Genomic DNA, 24571 nt, shown 5'->3' with positions numbered 1-24571 from the left:
GATATCATCATCATCATCGTCGTCCTGATCCCCAGAGGACTCCGGTCCTTATCTTTTCGTGTATTTATTGTTGGCCTTTGGGCAGCTGGGTTATAATCAGCTCATGATCGTTTGATTTTTTTCACCCGGGATTTTGCTGTTGGGTTCTTTGTTGACGCTTCTGAAACCTCCTCCGTCAGCGTGGCGTGGCATCCGCTGAGGGAGGAGCCTGGCCAGACGTTCGGCTCGCCTCTTGGACTCCCTCCCGAGTTAATGTATCCTTTCTTGTCTCTCGGAGGACGCGTATGGCCAGTACAACTCTTCCTACAACCAGTATGACCAGTCTGCTGCCTATCGAGATGCTGGGAGCTACTGGTACCCTGAACCTGAGCGCCCCAGTTCAAGAGCCAGCCACACTTCGGACAGGCCCCAGTCGAGGTAAGCAGACTGCCAGCGCTGACGCCTCGAAGGTATTTTTGCAAAAGAGAGGAGGAGGAAGCGGGAGCACTTAATAGAAGCGCTTTTATTTGGCCCACTCTGGAAATGCATATTCCTTTCTCAAGGACCGGTCAGTTAATCCCAGACATTCCCGAAAAGCCCTTGAAAAAAGGAATGTGTTTTCTGAAAGCTGGCTCAAGAAAAGCCTTTTCACTGGCCTTTGAGGTTTTCTTTTAGGTTGCATTGGTGCCTCTTTCTCTCATCAGACATTTTATCAATTGTCTGGTAGTTCTGCTTAAATTTCCTCTACCTGACCTACACAGACTGCAATACAGCTCAAGGTCCTTTTCTCCTTGCACTTAGTGGCGTGTTTGCAGTTCTCCTTCACTGGTGGAATTCCTTGAGAAATTTGATACTTTCAAAGACGATGAGAAAAGGCCGGGGGGGGGGGGGGCTGAAATAGGCTGGCCTTTCTCCTCGGTGCTGAAATTTTGGTCACAGCCAGACCTCGACTCTACTGCAGGGGTGCCAAATTCAATTTCATCGAGGGCTGCATCAGGGTTGTGTTTGACCTCAAAAGGGAGGGGGGGAGGGTGCTGGGGGCGTGGCCAAGGTGGGCGTGGCCAGCTTGATGTCACTCGTGTTGGGGGTGCCCGTGGCAGCCCGAGCACTCTGCAGCGTGAATGAGCTCCTGAGCTCCGTTTTCGGCTGCCACGGCCTCCTGCAACCCTCTACCAGTGAAAACGGAGTGCAGAAGCACTGTGGGCCGGTCCTTTGCTGTTTCCAGAGTGACCCCACGGGCCAGATCTAAGCACCCCTCTGGCTTTGAGTTTGACATCCCTGCTCTACTGTCATTAAACCTGGCAAAAATAAAGTCAATCCACAACCATGGAATGTTGCAAATGGCAATAAATACCGTTTGCTTGCCGAGCGCTGAAAATGTGTTCGTGTGAGCCTGGGGTGGGGGTGGGAGCAGCTCCAAAGCTTTGAAACCAAGTGGTAAATACCTTTTGGGGAGGCCCATCGTGATTTCAAATGGTCACAAGGCAAGTTGGTTACAAAGTGGAGGCCTTACCGGTACAGGGTACCTAAAAATTAGCCCTATAAAGCATGAGATCCAGAAATGTATTGATTTATATTTGACTGATTGCCCTGACATCATCCTATGCTTATGGAGTCTCAGTCACCCAAGTCATGGTTGTCTCAAAGACATCCAGACTTTCCAGAATGAGTCACCTTCCACCTTCAGACGTTGTGGGGCCCTCCATCACTGGAGGCTTTTAAGAAGAGCCTGGACAGCCACTTGTCTGAAATGGTAGGGTGTCCTGCTTGAGCAGGGGGCTGGACTAGAAGACCTCTAAGGTCCCTTCCGGCTCTATTCTGATTCGGATTCACTTCCAGTTTTGCTCCTGAGGAAGAACTGCAAAAGATAGACAGGACTCACACAAACATCTTGATCTCTGGGAAGAAGAAAAAACAGATTTGGTGTCTCTGTGTGAGAGAGAGAGGAATCTGGCATTTCTCAAGGAACAACTAGCTGATGTCCCAAAGGTGCTTTTTTTCAGGAGGCAACTGGACGTTCTGGGTTTTTCTTTGAAGATGTTTCGCTTCCCATCCAAGAAGCCTCTTCAGCCCTAACTGGATGGTGGATCCTTCCATTCCCCACCACCATCCAGTCAGAGTTGAAGAAACTTCTTGGATGGGAAGCAAAACGTCTTCAAAGAAAAACATTCATGAGACAACGATGACCTGGATGGCTGAAGATTTCCACAGACAGGAAATCTTATAGCTGATGTGTTTCAGCTATACGAAATCCCAGTGCATTTTTCAGCAGTGCTTTACATCTGTTTGTGTTGATAGTCTAAGTTGGGACTTAGGAATTTCAACCATTTCTCTTCTCTCTCCCCCCTCCCCTCCCAGACAAGATTATCCCGATGACTATTACAACACCAAAAGTGGATGGAATGGCTACTATGGAGACTATTACTCAAATCCGTATGATAACGGAGGTAAGGATGTGCTCCTACAGCAAAATATGCCAACTTCAATATACAAACTCCCTTAGCCGAAGCCTGATATTTTCTCTTTCATCTCTGTAAAGGCTATTTCAAGACATTAAAAGTTTGAGCAAGCTACAGGTGCACTTATAACCGCAATTGGGATTGCATTTCTGGTACTAAGTTGTTACGGTCTTAATTTGAGGCACCCATGGGATTGGATATGATTTGATGACATTTTTTGCAGTGATCATTAACCAAACACTAAAGTTGTATGGGGACACAGTGGCTCAGTGGCTAAGACGCTGGGCTTGTCAATCGAAAGATCGGCGGTTCGAATCCCAAGTGCCACGTAACGGGGTGAGCTCCCGTGACTTGTCCCAACTTCTGCCAACCCAGCAGTTCGAAAGCACGTAAAAAACGCAGGTAGAAAAACAGGGACCATCTTTGGTGGGAAGGGAACAGCGTTCCGTGCGCCTTTGGCATTGAGACATGCCGGCCACGTGACCACAGAGACGTCTTCGGATAGTGCTGGCTCTTCGGCTTTGAAACAGAGATGAGCACCGCCCCCTAGAGTCGGGAACGACTAGCACATATGTGCGAGGGGAACCTTTACCTTTACAGTTGCATGAGTCAATTCTTCCAAATGGGTATTTTTTGGGTGGAAACCAGCAAAAAAAATTTAAAAACATTGCAAATTGCACGTGACTGTGGGACACCACAACGAGCCCTAAAAGCAAGTCCCTTGCCAAGCTCCCAAATGTCGTCATGTGATTGTAGTGAGAGATGTTGGCACAGCATTTTACAATTGCCAGATGTGATTTCAAACAGCTGTTAAGCAATGAGTCATAACTCGAAACCTGCCTGCATTTCACGGACAGAGGCAACATGCGTTCACACATAAAAAGATGCCAGATAATTCTTAGCTATCCTGATTTAAATCCTGCCAACTGAGAGGAGATACAGGCTGTTTTCCCTTTTTTGAACCAGCTGTATTTCAAAACAGTTAAAATGGTTTGAGGGACCCAGGCCTAATTCTTGCTCAGTGAAGGACTCCGAGCATCTCTTATTAATGCTCAAGCCAAGGGTTTCTTGTTGTAGTTCAGCAGGATCTTGTGGATCACAAGTTCCCCTCTCCTCCCAGAAGACAGGATTCTGAGCCCCTTAGATACAGAATGATATTTCTCCGCGCCAGGGGAACGACTAAGATTGGCATCTTTACTAAGGCTTCACACCCTATCATTTGCAAGGCGAGTCAAGATGGCCATTGTGCCTGCAGAATTAAAACACAACACCTCTAAAAAAAAGGGGATGGGGCTCACAGTTGTGGCTATTCCCTGGCCCAACACCCTGCCTCACACTTAAATTTTGTGAAGACGTATTTAAATAATAAAATGAGGCAATTGCAGAGATGTGAGAATAAAGACAGAACAAAATGTGAAGAATTTAATTCTTCATCCTGCAGCAGATTTCGGACACATCAACAAACGCAGCAATGGGAATTATCAGAATTAAGCTCTGGGAGATATGAGGTTCAGGAAGCATAGAATCAGTTTGGGCTGCTGTTAATCTTATTCAGCATGTTGTAAAAATGAAATAATTAAATGAAATGCTCTTTTAAAACTCTTGGATTGTAATTTTTGAGCATTTAGGAGGAAATTCTGCTGAACTCAAAATTTTGAGTCCCTTGTTTGTCAAAGGTGGAAGATAGTATAAGCACTCTAATAAATTTGTTCACTAGAATTTATTTTCAGGGACACATATCTTCTTTTAATGATCCCATAATCCCTTGCGGGATGGAGTCTGGGCAATTGAACAGAGCTGAATATTTACTAGCCGAATGCCCTTCCTGTCGCCAATGTGGAGTTTTTTTCAGCAGATTTATTCTCATTGTGCCCAGAGAGAGAAATATCTGCCTCTACCTAGGATCGAACTCACAGCCTCTTGATTGTAAGGCAAGAGCTCCACCTCTAGGCCACTGCACCACTCATTTTCAGGGACTCATATATCTGGGTAAAAATCAGTTCATCTGAAATGTGCAGTTTTTCAGCTCAAGAAAGGGAGACTAGGAGTACAGGATCCCCCTGGTAGCCTTCAGTTATTACTCTCTTTCAAGCCCCAATAATCTCTTGGATCTTTCTAACACACATAAGCTGGATTCAGACATCCTTCCCAAGTTACAGGGTTAGGGTTAGGGTTTGCTTAGCATCATTAGGTGAATTATGTTGTTTATAAACCTTTTGAGGCACATTTGGAATTTGAAAACTACGCAAGGCCTAAATTTAAAGCTGGCAGCTGGTGCCTGGCTTTGCAGAATATCAATTTCCTGGTGTTTTAATTCAACACGTGTTTTATAATTTTTTGGGGGGGAGGGCAGGTGGGGGAAAGAACCCAAGGGCCATGTTGGAATCTTCATGTCTGTAGCTTAATGTTGCATGAAACACCAGCCATGGATGGTTTGCTCAACAAACTCTGGTGAAACCAAATCTAACTGCTGCACTGAACGTACGGTAGGATGGCTGGCCAACGCAGCATGTTAGCAGAGACCAGATGTTCCCAGGGAATCTGATTTGGTAAGAGTGCAGAGCCTCTGTGATGACCGATTGTCCCACTTCTTCTGTTTTAAAGATCGTTACTCTTCAAATTATGATGCCAGATTCCGAGATCCTCGGCTTTATGACCAGAGGTATTGGTACAACACGGATCAGAACCAAAAGAAAGAAGCCTATCAGCAGGGAAACAGGTTGGTGAACCTTCGATACCTCTGGGCTCCAAATGGATTTGGGAATGATGGACCTTTTGGGGGGACTGTGTGAAGCAAACGGTATGAAAGACAGCTGGGATAGCAAAAGCAGCAGAGATATTCCTTTCAACAACCTCATCCTGCGGCAGAATCCCGTGTTTCCCCGAAAATACGACCTACCCTGAAAACAAGCGCTAGCCCAATTTTCACGCCTGCACCTAATAATAAGCACTACCCCCAAAATAAGCCCTAGTTAAGCCCCGCCCACCATCTGGTTATACGAGGTGGGGGCGAGGCAAATGTGTAAAAATCAAGCTGGGGTGGGAGTGGGGAGGTGGAGCCTTTACCTTAGGAGCACCGCAGCCAGGCCTCCCACTCCCCGACACCTGTCATGTCGCTGCCCGACTTCTTCTGTAGCTGCTTGTGGTCCCTTGAGGCTGGACGCCACATAGTGCATCACACAGATGCCGCTGCTTGAGGCAGGACGAGCGGTGGCATCGGCATGAAGAGACACGCGCCATCTGGCCACGAACAGCCACAGAAGAAGTCGGGCAGCAGCATGACAGATGTCGGGGCAGGAGAGACCTGGCTGCGGTAGTCCTAAGGTAAGCAGGTAAGACATCCCCCGAAAATAAGACCTGGTGCTTATTTTGGGGCCCAACAGTAAATAAGACTGGGTTTTATTTTGGGGGAAATACGGGTAATTAGAATCTACTCTCTTCTTGGATTGATAGCAGGATTGGCAGCCTTCTAGCAGTCCTGTGGAATTCATGTTATTGCAGAAATCCAAAGAGATGAATGTACTTCAGAAATGTAAAGTCAAAAGGCCTCCAGCTTGTTGGGAGGATGGCAACCGTTTATTAATGTTGTAAATTCCCCTTATTTTTTTTCTTTTGTTCCTGCCTTTTAGCTTTTTCTTTTAAAAGAAAATCGGGAGCTTTGATAGTTGAGGGATGGTGATTTTGAATAGTCAGAGCTTCATATTCACATATCGGATTGAGTGGATCTGGCTTTTCACGGTGGCAGTTATATTTAATATTTATCATAAAATGTGGCTGCTCTTCACTGCCCTTCATGATGGTGGGGCCTTCATACCTTCAGCCCCACAGTGGGCGTCATTTGAGTAGGATGGCTTGTGCCCTTTGTGTGGTGCATTTCTGCGTGAGGCTATTTTCACTGGACTTGGAGTGTGTCTGTTTAGGCATCCGTAGAAAACCTCTGGGGCTATTTGAGCAAAAGTACAGATTTTCACAGAGTTTCGCAGTTCTGCAGGAAGTGTGGATACATCACCGATGCAAAGTTGAATGTTTAACTATACGGTATCCTGAATGCTGTAATTTTGCTGAGAGAAGTATCTCGGCTAAAGAACGAGGGAAGGCGGACATGAAAATCCGGTTTCCCTTTAAAGCTCCTTGTGTGTGAGCCAAAGACCTTGACTTGAAAGAAAGGAAATTGTTGAACGTCTCAACAATCAACCTTGCCTCCTTTTTAGTGGTTTCCTAAAAGTATTAATCCATAATTACCTGCTGGCATGAAGCCAGTTGGTGGTGAGAAAAGGGGAGGCACAGAGTGCACACTCCTGGCATACTTCTTGTGTTCTTTCAAGCTTTTGTGCAAACACAACCCCTGTCTGTCCTGGGTCACTGCTTGAAACGGTGTTCCTCCAGAACGCTTGGCTCTTAAAGCGTGACTTTGCACTGAGGCCGTGGGGTCTGCTTCACACAGGCAGGGTAAAATTAAGCCTCAACTGTTTTAGTTGCTGGGCTACTTTGCAGCTTGTCAGACCTGCCGCTCCCTTGGGTGTTTAGACAGATTAACAGAGTTGGAAGGGACCTTGGAGGTCATCTAGTCCAACCCCCCGCCCAAGCAGGAGACCCTCCACCATTTCTGACTGATGGCAGTCCAGTCTCTTCTTGAAAGCCTCCAGTGATGAAGCTCCCACAACTTCCGAAGGCAACTTCTGCTCCATGGGTGGATTGCTCTCACTGTCAGAAAATTCGTCCTTATTTCCAGGTTGAATCTCTCCTGGATCAGTTTCCATCCATTGTTCCTTGTCTGGCCTTCCGGTGCCTTTGGGCTGGAAGCTTTTGATCCAAGGAAGCACTCGCTTTGACATCTATCATGGGGTGGTGGTATGGGGGCAATTAAAAAAAAACATTTTTTTATCGACTAAAAGAGAACAGAATAGAATCCAAGGGCCAGAAGGGACCTTGGAGGCTCTCTGATTCCCAACCCCTTCCCCATGACAGAAGACCTGATATTATGCTGGACAGATGGTTGCCCAGTCTTTTGTTGAAAACCTCCAGCAATGATGCACCCACAACTCTGGAAGGCCAGTTATGGTTCCTGGTTAGATCTCTCTTTAACAAGCTTCCACCCCTTGCTTCTTATCCCACCCTCAGGAAGTTTGGAGAATAAGTCCCTCCTCTCTCTCTGGCTGCCCATGTCACCCCTAATTCTTCTCTTCATTAAATTAGATGTACCCAGTTCTCTGAAGTGCTGCTTCATACTTAAACGGTTGTCCATTGAAACACCCAGATCCCTGGCACAGTTACTGCTGTTGAGCCAGGTACCACCTGTTCTACACCTGTGCATTGGGTTTTTCCTGCCTAGGTGTAGGACCTTAACTTTTCTCAACACTGAATTTCATTTCGTTTGATAGGGCCAAGTCTGTCGAGATCCTTCTGTTTCTGGAGCCTATTTTTCGGGAGTGTTAGCTATTCCTCCAGCTGCAAATTTGATGACTTCTCTTTCTATCATCATCATCTTCTTCTTTTAACGATCCCATAATCCCTTGCGGGGTGGAATCTGGGCAACTGAAGGGAGCTGAGTGTTTACAGCCAGATGCCCTTCCTGTCGCCAATACAGAGTTTTGTTCAGCAGATATATTCTCATCATGCCCAGAGAGAGAAATATCTGCCTCTACCTAGGATCAAACTCAGCCTCCTGATTGTGAGGCGAGAGCTCCACCTCTAGCCCACCGCACCACTTCAATGACTTCCCTTTCTATCCCCTTGTCTAAATTGCATATGAAGACGTTGACGAGTCCTGGGCCTAAGACAGTACTCCTTCTCTCACCCCCACCCCGCAGTAATGACCGGTATGAAGACCATTGGCGATACGACCCTCGTTTTGTGAGCAGCTTTGATGACGACTTGGAGCCGCGCAAGGATCCGTATGGGGATGACAGTGACTGGCGCAGCGTCCACAGCGAGCATTCGGGACACAGCCTGCACAGCTCCCACAGCCTCCGCAGCCGCCAAAGCAGCTTCAGCTCCCGTTCTCAGCAAGTAAGGAGGCTTTGCAACCTTCTTGGCTGGCGTTTCTCAGCCGCTTCAAGATGGGTGGACTTCAACTCCCAGAATTCCCCAGGCAGCAAGTCCAAATTCGATAGCAATAGCACTTAGACATTATTATTATTATTATTATTATTATTATTATTATTATTATTATTATTATTATTTATTGAATTTCTATACCGCCCTACTCCTGAAGGACTCAGGGCGGTGAACAGCCAAAAGATAAAATACATATAATACAAAAGTTAAAAAACCATTAAAATACAATTAAGTAATTTGGCCCAAAAAAACAAAATTTAAAACACCCAAATTTATAAGACAAATTTAAAATTTAAAAACAGTTTAAAAAAGAGGTTTTCACAGTGGTTTACAGCCCTCTCTAACCCGTTTATAGAGCCAGCCTGTTGCCCCCAACAATCTGGGTCCTCATTTTACTGACCTCAGAAGGATGGAAGGCTGAGTCAACCTTGAGCTGGTCAGGATCAAACTCTTGGCACATCCTGCAATCTAACCACTGTGCCATGGCAGATAGATAGATAGATAGATAGATAGATAGATAGATAGATAGATAGATAGTTTAGTTTAGTTTAGTTTAGTTTAGTTTAGTTTAGTTTAGTTTAGTTTAGTTTAGTTTAGTTTAGTTTAGTTTAGTTTAGTTTAGTTTAGTTTAGTTTAGTTGTATACCGCCCTACTCCCGAAGGACTCAGGGCGGTGAACAGCCAACAATAAAATACATAAATACACAAAATTTAAAAACCCGATAAAATCAAATTAAATTATTTGGCCCAGACAAATTAAAATACCCCAATAATTTAAAAACAGATTAAAATTTACGTATTTAAAAAGGGAAGAGATCAGGCCAAGCCCGCTTGATGGAATAAAAAGGTCTTCACAGCACGGCGGAAGGAGCGCAGATCTGGGATCCTCCGTATCTCCGGGGGGAGCTCATTCCAGATGGTAGGTGCCCCCACAGAGAAGGCTCTCCCCCTAGGGGCCGCCAGTCGACACTGTTTGGCTGACGGCACCCGGAGGAGTCCCTCTCTATGAGAGCGTACTGGCCGGTGGGAGGCTATTGGTGGTAGTAGGCGGTCCCGTAGATAACCAGGCCCTAAGCCATGGAGCGCTTTAAAGGTGGTAACCAAAACCTTGAAGCGCACCCAGAAGACCACCGGGAGCCAGTGCAGCTCGCGCAGGAGAGGTGTTACATGGGAGCGCCATGTCGCTCCCATCACCACCCGCGCGGCCGCACTCTGCGCCAGTTGGAGCCTCCGGGTGCTCCTCAAGGGGAGCCCCATGTAGAGAGCATTACAATAGTCCAGGCGGGAGGTGACGAGGGTGACGATATACCTTCTGCGCATGCTCCAAGATGGCGGCGACCAAATAAGCTCCGTTTCGGAGATGGGAGAGTTGCCGGTTGTCAGAGTCTTCAGGAGCCCTCTTGTCCATCTTCGGCTCCAGTCCCAGTGAGGGGAGCATCCGCCCTGCCTGTTGAGGGCTTTTTCGCCCTCCGGAACATCAGGGCAGGGCTGGACGGCTCCGCGGGAGATGGGGCGATGGGCCTGGCTGCAACAGCTGTTTCCGGTGTCGGGGGAAATGGAGGCCAAGGCATCCGGCAGCGGGCGGCGTTTGTTCGGCGGCGGCTTGAGGTGGCCCCCCCTCCGCTCCCTATAGCCCTCTAGATCCCTGGGGCACTCTTTTCCGGCGTTTTCGGGGCTCCGGTATGCCTTGGAAGCTTGGGGTGCCTGATTACGGGCTGACGACGACGGCGGCGGCGGTGGCAATGGCTGACATGGACCGGCCGGCCAGAAGAACAACAAGCAGCAGGTTGATGGGGGAGAAGCTGACAGCCTCACCCCTAGAATTACCATCTGGCTCACAGTTGATTTTTACTGTGATGGGGTGTTTTAGAACAAAGCTGTGTCTGGGGGTTGTGGAGATTGGGGCTGGAGAGGCAGGAGGCTGACCATGGTTTGGTTGGTTGATCGCCTCGGGTGGCCTCTCCTCCCCCCCTTTCCCCCAGGTATGGGTGGGTGTTGGCTTCAATGGCCAACCACCCCTGGATTGGACTTTCCTGTCTTGCTACTCCTACTCTCACCTCAAAGAAGATCTTGTGCCCATGGGTCTATTATCATCTTTATTAACATCTTTATTATTACCATCGTTATTAACATCTACACTTTGGACACTCTGGTCCCCTTATTATGCTCCACTCACACCCTCACTGCTAGGAGAGACTGTGCACCATTTGAGAGAGCTGAGGGATTTTCCACATCCCAACGGAGAGGATAGAACTTTGCTCCCATTAACTTTCTAACGGGACCGGCCATCATGAGAGGATGGTTGGCCATTAGCCTCTGTTGGAGAAAAAGAACTTTGGACCTTCTCCCTGTCGTGAGAGGACAGTGGAGTCCAGCCCTATAAATGGATATTTTGTGACCTTTATGCTCAGTTATCCCTTGGACTATGACAGATTCCTGGACTGGCTTTTCTTTTCCCATCTTTGGTTCGGTTGATGCTCCAAAAAACCGACCTTCTTGCGCTGCGAGACTCCCCCCTCTCGCAGGCCTGGCCCTCCACGTTATCGAGGGCCTATCTTGATGACGGGCTTTGGGACCCCGAGAGATGGCATGCAGCAAAGAGGGGGCTGAGGGGTTTTTTAGCTAAATTTTTAAGGAAAATTTTAAGGGGACCCGGGAGGACGGGTGGGGGTTGTAAAAGTGGACCTGGGGGGGTCCAGATAGCGACTGCACGGGATGATGGGTTAATTAGCTGCAGCAGAGGGGTCGCGAAAGGAAATTTAACCGGGGGACAGGGGGACGATAGAAAGGGCTGTGTAATTGAAATCATGAGTGGGAGGGGCAGGTATGACGGGCGCAGGGGGTCATATCAAGTGTCGGGAGTGCGCACACGCTGTCTCCGAGCGATTGCGCACTCCGGCCCCCAATGCGTGACTCGTGTCCTGGGTTGTGTAGAGCCTCATGCCCAGGGTCTGCGGCTGATGTTATGTAATGCCAGGTCAGTGGTTAATAAGGCCTCCCTCATCTGTGATCTTATTTCGGAGGAGGGTGCAGACCTGGCAGGTATTACGGAGACCTGGTTGGGCCAAGAGGGGGGGGTCCCCCTCGTAGAGATGTGCCCGCCAGGTTTCCGTGCATTTCATCAGCCAAGGGCCCAGGGGAGGGGTGGGGGAGTGGCGGTGATCATTAGGGAGAGTCTTTATCCGAGGGAGACCACTGTTCCTCAGATAGCCGGATGTGAGTCCCTTTATGTGAAGTGGGGCCGTGGGGTGCAGATGGGTCTGCTGACTACGTACCTGGCTCCCTGCCACGTGGCAGCAACCCTGCCCGAACTACTCGACGTCATTGCCGGGGTGGCGGTCGATACCCCCAGACTTATTGTCATGGGGGACTTCAACCTCCCATCCACAGGTGGGGCGTCAGAGGTGACTCGGGAGTTCATGGCTTCCATGACGGCCTTGGACCTGACCCAGTTAGTTCAAGGCCCCACTCACATAGGGGGACACACTCTGGACCTGATTTTTATCTCTGGTCAGTGGTTGAATGATCTTGGTAGAGGGGACCTAGACATCAAACCCTTGTCATGGACAGATCATTCGCTCCTTCACTTAGACTTTCCTACCGCTTTCCCCCGCCGCAGGGAGACGGAACCAACCAGATGGTTCCGTCCCAGGCGCCTGATGGATCCCGAAAGGTTCCTGACGGAGCTTGGGCCGTTTCCTGAGACTCTAACACACGACTCGACTAAAGAACTGGTGGCCGCCTGGGAAAGGGCGGCCGCTGGAGCTTTGGACCGCGTCGTGCCTTTGCGGCCTCTGACCCGATGCCGATCTCAATTAGCTCCTTGGTTCTCTGAGGAGCTGAGAGAGATGAAGCGTCGGAAAAGACGCCTAGAGAGCATTTGGAGGACTAGTCAATCCGATTCTGACCGGACACAGGTGAGGTCTTATATCAAGACCTACCTAGTGGCGATAAAAGCGGCAAAGTCTAACCATTTTTCCGCTCTTATCGCATCTGCAGAGAACCGCCCAGCTGCCCTGTTTAGGGTGACCCACTCCCTTCTTCGGGGGGGAGTGCGGGAAGATCCCTTGCAGGGTCGTGCTGAGGATTTTGTGCAGTTCCTGCATGATAAAGTTGCTTGGATTCGGGATGTCTTGGACTCCGATTGGATGAGTCCACGGGAGGAGACCGGGGCAGGTCTTGAGAATGTTATCTGGGAGGAGTTTGATCCTGTGACTCCCGAGGATGTGGACAGGGTTCTGGGTAAGATTAGTGCCGCCACGTGTTTATTGGACCCGTGCCCCTCCTGGTTGGTACTGGCCTCCCGGGAGGTTACACGAGGCTGGCTCCAGGGGATTATAGGTGCTTCTCTGAGTGAGGGTGACTTTCCTGCCGCCTTGAAAGAGGCGGTGGTGAGGCCCCTCCTCAAGAAGCCTTCCCTGGACCCGGCTGAATTAGCTAACTATCGTCCAGTCTCCAACCTTCGTTTTGTGGCGAAGGTTGTTGAGAGCGTGGTGGCACGACAACTTTCCCGACACCTGGATGAAGCTATCTATCTAGACCCGTACCAGTCGGGCTTCAGGCGGGGGTACAGCATAGAAACGGCATTGGTCGCGTTGGTGGATGATCTCTGGAGGGCTCGGGACAGGGGTTGCTCCTCTGTCCTAGTCCTATTAGATCTCTCAGCGGCTTTTGATACCATCGACCATGGTATCATGCTGCAGCGGTTGAGGGGGTTAGGAATAGGGGGCACCGTTTTGCGGTGGTTCTCCTCCTTCCTCTCCGACCGCTCGCAGTTTGTGTTGGCAGGAGGACAGAGGTCGACCTCGAGGCGTCTCACATGGGGGGTGCCGCAAGGGTCAGTCCTCTCGCCCCTCCTGTTCAATATTTATGTGAAGCCGCTGGGTGAGATCATCCGTGGTTTTGGGGTGAAGTGCCATCTGTACGCTGATGATACTCAGCTGTACATCTCCACCCCAGACCACCCCAACGATGCCCTTGATGTGATGTCTCGCTGCCTGGAGGCCGTGCGGGTCTGGATGGGGAAGAACTTGCTCAGACTCAACCCCTCCAAGACCGAGTGGCTGTGGCTTCCGGCGCCCCGATATAGTCAGCAGGTGCCATCGCTGACTATTGGGGGTGAATCTCTGCCCCCCACAGGGAGGGCTCACAATCTGGGTGTCCTTCTGGATGCACGGCTGTCCTTAGAAGAGCATATGACGGCCGTGGTCAGGGGGGCCTTTTATCAGGTTCGCCTGATTCACCAGTTGCAGCCCTTTCTGGATCGGGACGCCCTACGCACGGTCACTCACGCCCTTGTCACCTCCCGGCTGGACTATTGTAATGCTCTCTACATGGGGCTCCCCTTGAAGAGCACTCGGAGGCTCCAACTGGTCCAGAATGCAGCCGCGCGGGTGGTTATGGGCGCAACTCGTGCCCATGTGACACCCCTCCTGCGCGAGCTGCACTGGCTCCCAGTGGTCTTCCGGGTGCGATTCAAGGTGTTAGTTACCACCTTTAAAGCACTCCATGGCATAGGACCCGGGTACCTCCGAGACCGTCTTCTGCCACCAATAGCCTCCCACCGACCAGTCCGTTCCCACAGGGAGGGTCTCCTCAGGGTGCCGTCAACCAAGTTATGTCGACTGGCGACGCCCAGAGGGAGGGCCTTCTCTGTGGGAGCCCCAGCCCTGTGGAACGAACTACCCCCGGAAATGCGTAAGATCTCCGACCTCCGGGCGTTTCGCTGCGCACTGAAGACCCTGTTGTTCCGCCAGGCCGGACTAACAACACAATAGTTTTTAAATTGGGATATTTAAATTTATTGGGGTTTTAAATCTGAGCCACTAAATTATTTTAAATTTTATATTGTTGTTTTCTTTGTGTTTTTAAACAGGCTGTACACCGCCCTGAGTCCTTCGGGAGAAGGGCGGTATAGAAATAAAATTATTATTATTATTATTATTATGAGTGACCGTGCGTAACGAGTCCCGATCCAGAAAGGGACGCAACTGAGATAGAGGGACAAGGGACGCAACGCAGATAGATAGAAAGATAACCTGTTTCCCCTAAAATAAGTCATCCCCTGATAATATGCCCAATCGGGCTTTTGAGCGCATGGCAATAAGACCAAGCGCTTATTTCACGGTTCAAAAAATAAGACAGGGTCTTATTTTGGGGGAAACACGGTAGATAGATTAGATAGATAGATAGATAGATAGATAGATAGATAGATAGATAGATAGATAGATAGATAGATACAGTAGATAGACAGACAGACAGACAGACATAGAGATAGATAAATAGCACAGCACTTACTTGTATACTGCTTTCCAGCCCTCTCTAAACGGTTTACAGAGTCAGCCTCTTGCCCCTAACAATCTGGGTCCTCAGTTTACCCACCTTGGAAGGAGGGAAGGCTGAGTCAACCGTGAGCCTGGTGAGATTTGAACTGCCAAATTGCAGGCAGCCGGCAGTCAGCAGAAGTCGCCTGCAGTACTTGCACTCTAACCACTGCACCACCGTGGCTCACTGATGGGGCCTTCCTTCCTGTGGTGTTGCCATGTCTGGCTGGGGCACTTTCCACTCCCTGCCCCCTCCAAATCATCTTAGGTTCATGCTTCTTTTGGGGTCGAATGTCACGCAGTCAGAAGGGGTCTCTTTAAGCAGCTTCACCTGAGCTTCCTTTTATGGCTCAGAGGAAATGAAAGGACCGTATTTTTCGGAGTATAAGAGTACCTACCTTTTTTTGTTTTTTTGTTTTTGTTTTTTGTTTTTTAGACAAACACACATACAAACATAACAATGTATTTTCTTTGAACAGAATATTTGGCTGGTTCACAAATTTAAACAGTGTTTAGTCATTTCAATTAAATTTATAATTTCTATATTTCCTTTTTGCCATATTTATTCCTCATCTATTTTTAAAAAAAACCATATTACCCTTCATCTTCATCTCTAATCTTAATCAAATTCAATTTTCCCCTTCTATTCTATATTATACCACTTCCCATTGTCATCTATTTTTATATCCATCCTCACATTGGTTAATTATGTAATATTACAGTTGTTTAATACAAATTCAACATTTTAATATAAATCAATTAGTTATATAACTATCTTTTTTGTATATTAATCAATATGAACATGAATATTCCAATTATTTCCATGCAATCCAATTTCTTACAAATCAATTATATTTACCAATAATAATAAACCAAATAATTTTCCCCACATATTTCTCCAAACCACAACTTAACCATTTGCTTTCAACACAATATACAATTAATAGTATCTCAATTATTACAATTCCCTAGTTAAATAGAGCTTTCCCCTTATGTTACTCATTTTCACATCTTAAACTCTCCTAATAACCCAAATAGTTTTGCCCATATAATCCTCCAAATCACAATTTAATCATTTCTACTTTCATCACAATATATAATTAAAAATATTTCAATTGTTACAATTTCCCTAATTAAATTTAAAAATGTTCTAGCGGTTATCCAAGCTACAACTTAATCCTTTTTACTTTCATCACCATATACCATTAAAGGTATTTCAATTGTTACAGTTTATACTTACGCATATTTCTAAAATAAATAAATAAATAAAAACTTATCATTGTCTAGATTTCAAAAATACAAAGACAAATATTCCAATTATTATTAATTTCATTTTTACAATCATGATTTCCCATTTATTTCTTACTACTATTCATATTTCAATTCTGAATATGTATAAATTCTTTCTCATTCATTTCTTTTTCTCTCCATTTTTCTTTTTGCCTTTTTCTTTCTCCTTTTTTTGTTTTGTGTTTTAAAATCTTGAACTCTCCTCTTTTGCCCTAAATTTCCCATTCTTTGCACCTACCTTTTTTGGTGAGGAAAAAGAAGAAAAAGAAATGTCCCTCTGCCTAATTTTACGATGTTGCAGCAAACAGCCTGCTTTACTTTCATTTTCGTTTTCAGCATAGCTTGATTAGCACAAGGAAAAAAAAAATCTGCTCCAGCAATTTACCTCTTTGCAGCAAGCAGCAGAGCCCTGCCCAAAACAGCTGAGAGCAAATCAGCTGAGAGTCGAGAGATCCAATCAACTTGTGCTAATTAGGTTGTGCTGAAGCTGAAAGGAGCTGTTTTTTCTTGCTGTTTGCTTGCAAGGAGGTAACTGCTGCGAGGCAGAGGCCAAAGGGTGGGGGCCAGTGGGTGGGCGGGGCTACATTCGGTGTATAAGACGCACCTAAATTTTCACCCCCTTTTAGGGGGGGGAAGGTGCGTCTTATACTCCAAAAAATACAGTATGTTCAGTCACAACATCTCTGCCGGAGAAATAGCTTTATATGTTAGCATGCTTGGGTTTCAGTTCATGAGAATTGGGGCCTTCCGGTTTAACTGTGACAGGCCTGGGGGCTGAATCTGGCCTGCGGGGTGCTTAGATCTGGCCCATGGGGCTGCCCTGGAAAGAGCGAGGGAGCGACCCACGGTGCCTCTGCCAGCAAAATTGGAGCTCGAGAGGGCTGCCTGCAGTACTGCCCTCTAACCACCACGGCTCATCCTGTGATGCTCCTGTATTACCCAGCCTTGCGCTGCTCCTGTTCCTTTGACTCTTCCATGCCCTTCTGTCTTCTCCTCCAGAGCCAGCGGTATCGAAGCAACCACGACTTGACCGTCAATGCCTACGATGGCGACCCTCCGCCAACCTCCCTCCGCACAGACTATTCCTCCGGGGGATACTACATCAACCAGCCACCGTTGAACAGTTACAATCCCGTAGCCCAGATTCCTTGGGCAGGTGTAGAACAAGGTATTGGTTTAAAAAAAAAATGTTTTTCAAATATATGTCGTGGACATATATTTATAGGTCTTAAATCAAGGATTTCTGGGAGTAAATTTAAGTTAACTTTGGATTCTGGAGTTGATGCGGAGAAATGTTGGGAGAAATGCATTTAATATAAACATCAGATAACGTCCAAAGAAAACTTGTTTTCACTTTCTGCATTGAAATAGGAATAGGGTTTTCGCAATGGTTCAATGTTCTGTTCTTTACTCTTCTTAGCACTACTGTGTTCATTAGAGTGGGTTTTAATGTGCTTCTGGTGGGCTACCTTTCGCCCTGTAGTAGTGCTGGAAGGGGGGGGGCTAGTAATTTCACCTGACTTTGTAGTTTATCTCCTAAAACAGGGGTGCCAAAGTCACGGTGTCACATTTTCGTCACGAGATATATCACACTTTTTCCCCCTTGGCTAAAACGGAGGTGGGCGTGGCTGGCGCGTGACGCATCTGGCCCGCGGGCCGTGAGATTGACACCTCTGTCCTAAAAGCTATTCATTTTCATTTTCATTTCATTTTATTTAATTTGTATACCGCCCTACTCCCGAAGGACTCAGGGCGGTGAACAGACACAAGATAAAACACATAGAATACAAAAATTTAAGAGCAGAAGTAAAATTGAATTAAATCAATTTAGCCCAAGACAAATTTAAAACCCCAGGTTAAGAACAAATTAAAATTTACATTAAAATTTACATTAAAAAGAAAATGGGAGAGGTTAGGCCAGACCAGCCTGGTGAAATAAAAAGGTCTTGAGAGCGTGGTGGAAGGTGCATAGATCCGGGATCCTCCGTATCTCCGGGGGGAGCTTGTTCCAGATCGTAGGTGCCCCCACAGAGAAGGCCCTCCCCCTGGGGGCCGACAGCCGACATTGTTTGGCCGACGGCACCCGGAGGAGCCCTTCTCTGTGGGAGCGTACCGGCCGGTGGGAGGCCGTTTGCGGCAGCAGGCGGTCCCGTCAATAACCAGGCCCTAAGCCATGGAGCGCTCTAAAGGTGGTAACCAAAACCTTGAAGCGCACCCGGAAGACCACCGGGAGCCAGTGCAGCTCATGCAGGAGAGGTGTCACACCTCTATGAACTCTTCCTGGCATATGGGTAGTTCTCAACGTACAACCACAACTGGCATCAGGATTTCTGTGGCTGAGCAAACAGCTGTTAAGTTTTTCACATCTGATTTTACTACCTTTTTGCCATGGTTCACTGCCGTTGTTAAGTAAATCATACGGCCATTAAGTGAATCCAGCTTCCCCCATTAACTCTGAAGGCACCTCCACCCCCAACCTGGGGAAAGTTGCAAATGATGATCACATGACCCCAGGATGTTGCAGCTGTTGTTAATACACGATGGTTGCCGAGCACCCAAATTTTTATCCCCTGCCTATGGGGATGCTGCAGTGGTTGTAAATTGGGAGGATCGGTTGGAAGTCCCATTTTTTTTTAGAGTGCTGTTGTAACTTTGTCCAGTCATTTTAAAAAAAATGGTTGTAATCTGAGGATTACGTGCATTGGAAGAATGTGGTATGTTTTTTTTTCTGTGATTCTTGAAAAGCTTCCATGGTTCAGCATACGGATGCCCCTCACCGTATCCCAGGACTCTTAAGGTGGCAGTTCTCAAGCCCTGCAACTTTAAGACCTGCAGACTTCAATTCCCCAAATACCAGATTGGTGGGGGCCAGAGGCTGACTCTGTAAACCGTATATAAGTGCTATCTATCTATCTATCTCTAATCTATCTATCTATCTATCTATCTATCTATCTATCTATCTATCTATCTATCTATCTACCTACCTACCTACCTACCTACCTACCTACCTACCTACCTACCTACGAGCCGTGGTGACTCAGTGGTTAGAATGCAATATTTCAGGCTAATTCTGCCCACTGCCTGATCCTGACTGGCTCAAGGTTTTGACTCAGCCTTCCGTCCTTCTGAGGTTAGTAAAATGACCCAGATTGTTGGGGGCAAGAGGCTGACTCTGTAAACCGCTTAGAGAAGGCTGTAAAGCACTGTGAAGCGGTATATAAGTCTAAGTGCTGTTGCTATATAATAATAATAATAATAATAATAATAATAATAATAATAATAATAATAATAATAATTTTATTTCTATACCGCCCTTCTCCCGAAGGACTCAGGGCGGTGTACAGCCTATTTAAAAACACAGACAAAACAGCAATGTAAAATTTAAAATAATTAAATAAATTGGCTCAGATTTAAAACCCCAAAAAATTTAAATACCCCAATTTAAAACTATTGTGTTGATAGCCCGGCCTGGTGGAACAACAGGGTCTTCAGTGCGCAGCGGAACACCCGGAGGTCGGAGATCTTACGAATTTCCGGGGGCAGTTCGTTCCACAGGGCTGGGGCTCCCACAGAGAAGGCCCTCCCCCTGGGTGTCGCCAGCCGACATAACTTGGCCGATGGCACCTGGAGGAGACCCTCTCTGTGGGAGCGGACTGTCCGGTGGGAGGCTATTGGTGGCAGAAGACGGTCTCGAAGGTACCCGGGTCCTATGCCATGGAGCGCTTTAAAGGTGGTGACCAACACCTTGAATCGCACCCGGAAGACCACTGGGAGCCAGTGCAGCTCGCGCAGGAGGGGTGTCACGCGGGCACAACAAGGTGTGCCCATAACCACCCGCGCGGCTGCATTCTGGACCAGTTGGAGCCTCCGAGTGCTCTTCAAGGGGAGCCCCATGTAGGGCCCCATATGGGGTCACAGAAAGGATGTTGACTATTGTTAGTTTTAGAATAAGAATTGGGCACATTTTTTTATCTAAATCTGTACTAAAGAAAGTCCAGAACCATTATTATTTTTTCTAATTTCCTTTTTTTTTTTTGTACTTTATCTTATTTTTGGTTGGATTCTTTCCTTTTTTCTCTATTTTCTTTTTTTTTTCTTTCCTGCTTACTTTTTATTCATGTTTTTGAGATTTAATAACCTCCCTTTTTAATTGTAAATTTTAAATTTGTCTAAAATTTTAGGGTTGTTTTAATCTGTTCTGGGCCAAATTTATTTAATTAGGTTTTTATACTGTTTTTAAATTTTGTAATTCTGTGTGTTTTATCTCTTGGCTATTCACCGCCGTGAGTCCCTCGGGAGTAGGGTATATAAATCTAATAATAGATAAAAAATAATAATAATAAAAACCATATTAAAAAAGGACAAGGGAAGTCATTCTTCATTCATCAGCTCCCCAGGATTGAAAGGGAAATTATAGGGGGAGATTGAATGAAATCTGGATATGGAGGTAGTTCCTTTCAGCCACTTCCCATCCCCCCAGGTTTTCATACTGACTTGGCAACCCCAAGACTTCAACTCTCAGAATTCCCCAGCTGGCACGGTAGAAGTCTGCACGTTTTAAAGCTGCGGAGATTGAGAAGTGCAGCTCGGGGGGTTGTATGAATTCTCCGTCTCCTTTAAAAGGACATTTTGCAGAATTATAATGAAACGGTTCTATCTTAAGCTTCTCCAGCAAGAAATTGCAAATATGCTGGGAATCCATGCTGGGCTGGTGGGGAAGTCGTGATGCTTTGGTAGCCCAGTTTGCTTTCTTGTTCCTTCCAGGTTCCGACTTTAGGGAGGTTAGCACTGGGCCAGCCAAACCTGCGTGGTGATATTTCTGTCTTATGTTTGAAGCCTCTTTCTTCTCTCTTGTTTCTTTCTCGCCTGTAGTCCCTTCCAGACCTTTGACTCCCGAGAAGTTTTCCGTACCCCACGTGTGTGCAAAATTTGGGCCCGGGGGTCAGCTGATAAAAGTGCTACCCAACCTTCCCTCCGAAGGCCAGCCAGCCTTGGTCGAGATCCACAGCATGGAGGTGAGTGAGGAGAACCAGCCAGCGAGATGGGGAGCGGCTGCTTAATGTTTAGCTACAGGTAACCTTCAAGGTACGACCATGATGGAGCCCACCATTTTCATTGCTAAGCAAAGTATTTGTTAAGCGAGTTTTGCCCCCATTTTACCAGCTTTCTTGCCACAGTTGTTAAGTGGATCATTGCAATTGTTAAGTTAGCAACAGAGTTAAGGGAATCTGGCTCCCCCATTGGCTTTGCTTGTCAGATGGTCGCAAAAGGGGATCACGGGACCCCAGGATTCTGCATCCGTCATAAATATGAACCAGTTGCCAGGCATCTTTGATCATGTGACCATGGGAATGCTGCAATGGTCGTTAAGTGTGACAAACGGTCATAAGTCACGCTGTTCAGTGCCGTTGTAATTTTGAACAGTCACTAAACGAACTGTCGTAAATTGAGCACTACTTGTGTTCATTTATCGAATTTAGGCACCGTCCGTCTCACTAAGTGATTCCGGGCAGTTGACAGTTAAAAATCATAAAAACATGTAAAAAAACAGATATAGTTAAAAATTAGACTGAAAACAGGATGAGGAATAAGTAAAAACAAAGGTTAAGAAATGATTTGAAAGGCAGAGGGAGCGTCCTCAAGGCACCAACCTCCCAAAAGCTGCACGGCATTCCTTGAACCCCACACGCTCATCCAGAAGGCCAAGAGACGGGGGGCCTATCCCACTTTTGGGAGGAGGGTGTTCCATAGGGCAGGGGCAGAGAAGGGTCTCTTCCTAGACCCCACCAGCCAATATTCTTCAACTGATGGGGATAAAACCCTGCCTGCCTGACAGGGTGGGACTAGTCAGTGTAATGGGGACAAAACACTGTCCCATATGGACTAGCGTCTTACGTAGCTCAAGATTTGTTGTTGCAAGGCAAAGGCTATTGGATTTCACCCTAAGGCTAGTCTAGGGAAGAGAAGGACCAGGGGAGACAGGATAGCATCTTCCAATATTTGAGGGGCTGCCCCAGAGAGGAAGGAGTGAAACTATTCTCCAAAGCACCTGAAGGCCAGACAAGGAATAATGGATGGAAACTGACCAAGGAGAGATTCAACCTGGAAATAAGGAGGAATTTTCTGACAGTGAGAACAATCAACCCATGGAACAGAAGTTGTGGGAGCTTCATCACTGGAGGTTTCCAAGAAGGGGCTGGACTGCCATCTGTCAGAAATGGTGTAGGGTCTCCTGCTTGAACGGGGGGTTGGACTAGATGACCTACAAGGTCCCTTCCAACTCTGTTAATCTGTTAAGAGTTTCCCCGTGGATTGCACAGCCCAGACAAAGTGCTTTCAACACCAGAAGCCTTGAAATGTTCTTGCTGCTAGACTAGGTAGAGCTGTCGGATCCAAAACAGGGTATGATTTTAGCAGCTTCGGTCCTTCTCCATTGGGTAGGAGTTCCTATGTCCTTAAAGTCTGACTTTCCCAAAAAGCCAAGGCTCCTTCCTTCCCTGCTTTGGTTTTTAAAGCAAACTGTTTTGAATATGGAGAAACAGACTTTGAGTGCACATTCACACATGCACCCCACCCCACCCCCAAGCATTTGGAAATGCTTGAAGCATAAAAAGTTTCCCAAAAGTCTTGAAGCAGCCCATTTTTCAGCTCTCTGGTTTGGAATTCTGAATAGCTGCCATGCAGAACATTTGCACACTCCTAGAATGGAATGATTCTTGCAGAAGACGGAATATGTTAGCCCCGTGAGAGAGACCAGGGAATGAACCCCACAGAAAGGCTAAACCCTATTTTCATTAAGATTGACTTACAATAGCAAAATCTCTCCATCTGGTTGTGCTGGAACGTCCTGTGCTTCTTACATTTCACTGAACCTGGGAGGTGTCCGCCTGAGCTGTTTTTGAATATTATACCTCCCTTCTCACCCTGGTGGCGCAGTGGTTAGAGTGCAGAATTGCAAGCTGACTCTGTCCACAGTCTGGAGCTCGATCCTGATCGGCTCAGGGTTGACTCAGCCTTCCATCCTTCCGAGGTTGGTAAAGTGAGGACCCAGATTCTTGGGGGGTGATAGGCTGACTCTCTAAACTGCTCAGAGATTGAGGTAAAGCACGGAGGGGGGGGCTGTTATATAAGTCTAACGGGGAATCCATGGGGAAACTCTTTTAACAGATTAACAGAGTTGGAAGGGACCTTGTAGGTCTTCTAGTCCAACCCCCCGTTCAAGCAGGAGACCCTACACCATTTCTGACAGATGGCAGTCCAGCCCCTTCTTGGAAATCTCCAGTGATGAAGCTCCCACAACTTCTGTTCCATGGGTTGATTGTTCTCACTGTCAGAAAATTCCTCCTTATTTCCAGGTTGAATCTATCCTTGGTCAGTTTCCATCCATTATTCCTTGTCTGGCCTTCGGGTGCCTTGGAAAGTAGTTTGACCCCTTCCTCTCTGTGACTATTCTCCTCACTTAAGAAATTCTCCAGCCCCTTTTTGCAACATTTGCTGCCTGTCTTCATCCAGGTCATCTTCTCAGCTCTCCACAGAACGTTCTCAAGGTCATAGTTACTCGCCCTTTATCTTTCAGTGTTAAGCGTATAAGTATAATTTTTTATTTCTATACCGCCCTTCTCCCGAAGGACTCAGCCTATTTAAAAACACAAGACAAACATCAATTAAAAATTTAAAATTATTAAATGAATTCGGCTCAATTTAAAACCCCAGAAATTTAAAATACCCCAATTTAAAATTATTATGTTGAGCGTAGGGTGACCCATGCCACTTCGTGGGTCCTGAAGGTGGGATCTGCGGCGCTCATCTTCAAGACAGCATCACGCCCAGGGAAGAGGAACCGTCCCAGGTTGCATTGCTGATTCTTGTCTCTCCACAGATGGTCATGCAACACTTTTCGGAGCAAGAGGAGATGAGGGCTTTTCCCGGTCCTCTCACCAAGTAAGTTCCTGAGGCTTTTAAGGAATCCGTTTCAGAGCGTTTTGTTCTGGTGTAGTTCACAGGTGACCACTTTGGCTCTTGATAACGGTCAAAAGGCAGGGAAATCTTGGGGCAGGCTTTGGTTCCGATACTCCAAAGTGATTTCATCCTTGGAGCCTTGTCTTCCCTTCTCTACACTTTTCAGCTGTCCTTACAATATTGCAACTGTTGTGAGTGATGATATTAGTACTGAAAGTGGAGATGTGAAAGCTTTGGCTACTCCCACGTGACTCCTAAGGGGCAGCCAAATGTTTTGCACAAAGACACTGCAGTGGGTGTTGTGCGCAGGAGGAAGGGCCTCAGGGAATACAGCAGCAGTGTGAGCAGCATCAGACCAAGTAGCATAAAGCAGAATTAAGCTGACCGCCCAGAAGCATTGATTGGCTGGATTCAGACGCACAAAACCACCAATTGTTTTCATTCCCCCAACAATAGTTGTGCATATTGTTTGAAAACCGTAGGGGGCGGGGTTTCCAAGACAAAA

The 24571-nt window shown here is 47.0% G+C and overlaps 1 protein-coding gene across 3 annotated transcripts in view; it reads left to right on the top strand.

Moving 5' to 3' along the window:
- Positions 1–24571, top strand: part of SEC16A (SEC16 homolog A, endoplasmic reticulum export factor) — a 67831-nt gene that overhangs the window by 10272 nt on the left and 32988 nt on the right. For all 3 annotated transcript variants that reach the window (XM_060691862.2, XM_060691849.2, XM_060691835.2), the window contains exons 3-9: positions 278–417; positions 2338–2426; positions 5043–5157; positions 8249–8447; positions 17107–17275; positions 20980–21122; positions 23987–24048. In XM_060691862.2, coding sequence (XP_060547845.2) covers positions 278–417; positions 2338–2426; positions 5043–5157; positions 8249–8447; positions 17107–17275; positions 20980–21122; positions 23987–24048 — 917 coding nt within the window. The remainder of the gene's footprint in view (positions 1–277; positions 418–2337; positions 2427–5042; positions 5158–8248; positions 8448–17106; positions 17276–20979; positions 21123–23986; positions 24049–24571) is intronic.

The sequence above is a fragment of the Pantherophis guttatus genome, chromosome 16 (genome assembly GCF_059756535.1).
Source record: "Pantherophis guttatus breed Tessera chromosome 16, ASM5975653v1, whole genome shotgun sequence".
Lineage (NCBI taxonomy): Eukaryota > Metazoa > Chordata > Lepidosauria > Squamata > Colubridae > Pantherophis > Pantherophis guttatus.
Note: the sequence above shows the minus strand (reverse complement) of the source record. Positions and strands in the feature narration are given on the sequence as shown.